This window comes from Haplochromis burtoni, unplaced genomic scaffold (genome assembly GCF_018398535.1).
Source record: "Haplochromis burtoni strain Fernald_Lab_line unplaced genomic scaffold, NCSU_Asbu1 Contig_43, whole genome shotgun sequence".
NCBI classification, from domain to species: domain Eukaryota; kingdom Metazoa; phylum Chordata; class Actinopteri; order Cichliformes; family Cichlidae; genus Haplochromis; species Haplochromis burtoni.
The window spans coordinates 2,822,512-2,824,056 of NW_024582404.1; the positions used below are offsets into that span (position 1 = coordinate 2,822,512).

General features: G+C 43.8%; 1 protein-coding gene across 1 annotated transcript in view; it reads right to left on the reverse strand.

Moving 5' to 3' along the window:
• The window catches only part of ctsla (cathepsin La), a 3,323-nt gene extending 2,568 nt beyond the window's left edge, over window positions 1-755 (reverse strand). Inside the window, exon 1 of the mRNA XM_042220099.1 lies at window positions 630-755. Coding sequence (XP_042076033.1) covers window positions 630-755 — 126 coding nt within the window. The remainder of the gene's footprint in view (window positions 1-629) is intronic.
• Window positions 756-1,545: the final 790 nt, after the last annotated feature.

A 1,545-nucleotide genomic window follows, 5' to 3' on the forward strand; every position in this document is an offset into this window, starting at 1 on the left:
TCATCAAAGTGTATCCAAGGAAATCGATGCTGCCGATTTCCTCATCGCCATTTTCCTGCACATTCCCGAACGGAAACGAGGCCAGACCCCGACAATGAGCAGAGCCTGTTTGTGTTTGTGCAGAGTCACGGGATCGGCTGTCCCGGCGCAGAGCCAAGAAACCGGGCCGTCACCGAAACTACTACCAGGAAACCGAAAAGAAAACCAAAACTTGACCAGCATCCGGCCAGAAACACCACCTGATCCACAGCGGGACGGGGTCCCGGCTTTTCTTAATCTGTTTAACGCGAAGAGGCGAAAAAGCAACGATGGCTGCCACCGAAGCACAAACCGCAGATCACCGCACACACAGCCGAACGAAATACAAAGCGATGGGTGTGATGGAAACAAGAGCAAAATGTTGATTATCATCGCTAAAAAAACATTAAATTAAAAACGTGCTAAATTACAGATTTTTAAAACGGACACTGGCACGATGTTTATGCTAGGTTTAAAAGGTGAAAGAAATATCCCACAAATAATTCTGATTAAACTTCCTGTTTCTAAAACGTAACCGTCAGACCTGAAAACGAGATTAAAAACTTCACTTACTCTAAAAATTCTCGACGCTGAAAGTGAAGAAAAATAACCTGCTGCAGTAACGCTGCGTTAAACTTTATAAAGGCTGCGCGGACACCCAGCTGCTCCGAGGCTGCCCTGTGATTGGTCCGCTCCTGTTTGCTCCCAGGCTCCGCCCACACGGGGTCTGATGTCATCATGGCAGCACGTGATTGTCCCCTCACCAGCCTGCGGGTAGCTGTTGTTGTCGATAGTTTTTTAGATATGCGCGATTTTAAAAAGAATTGATTTAATCAGCGTGTTCTTGTTTGAACGTGTTTTCAGTCGCAGAGCCTCTGATTCATCCCAATGCTGCTCAATACCGCTGATTACAAGACAGAAGTATTCAGGAAAACACTCAAAAGTACACCCAGCAAACTATTGGTAACAACGATTAGTAATAACGATTTATTCTGTGTGTTACTGAAAACACGTCTGCTATGTACTTTTATATTTCTGTGGTGTGTGGGGGACTTTTTAAAAAAAGTTAAACTGGTAAATAAATATACTGTTACTGAAAGTGTGTGGAGAGACTGAAGTGAAACCCCCACAGAGAACCAGGCCTGCAGGTTTTCTGCTGCAATTGTTGTTTAACCAGAGGAGGAAATTAGAGAAAGGCTTCCAGATTCATCTGCAGACATGTCGTTTTCTTTGTGTGAAACTGCGACTGCAAAAATAGGTATGGACAACAAACACCCACAGAAGGCCTCTCAGTGAGTTTAAAAGTTGCACAACAACAGGAGCCTGAGATGGAGGGTAAACACTAACAGCTGAATGTTTGTTACTGGGTCATAAAGGAGATTTGTACGGGGGAAGTGGTGAATCTTTAGTTGTAGTCAGTGTTTGTGTATGTTTTTGTATTTTCCTTCAGTGCACCCCGCCAGCACCAAATTTAAGGTTCACTCCAATAATTTTGCTGAAGTAAAAACAGGTTAAATTAATCCCTTT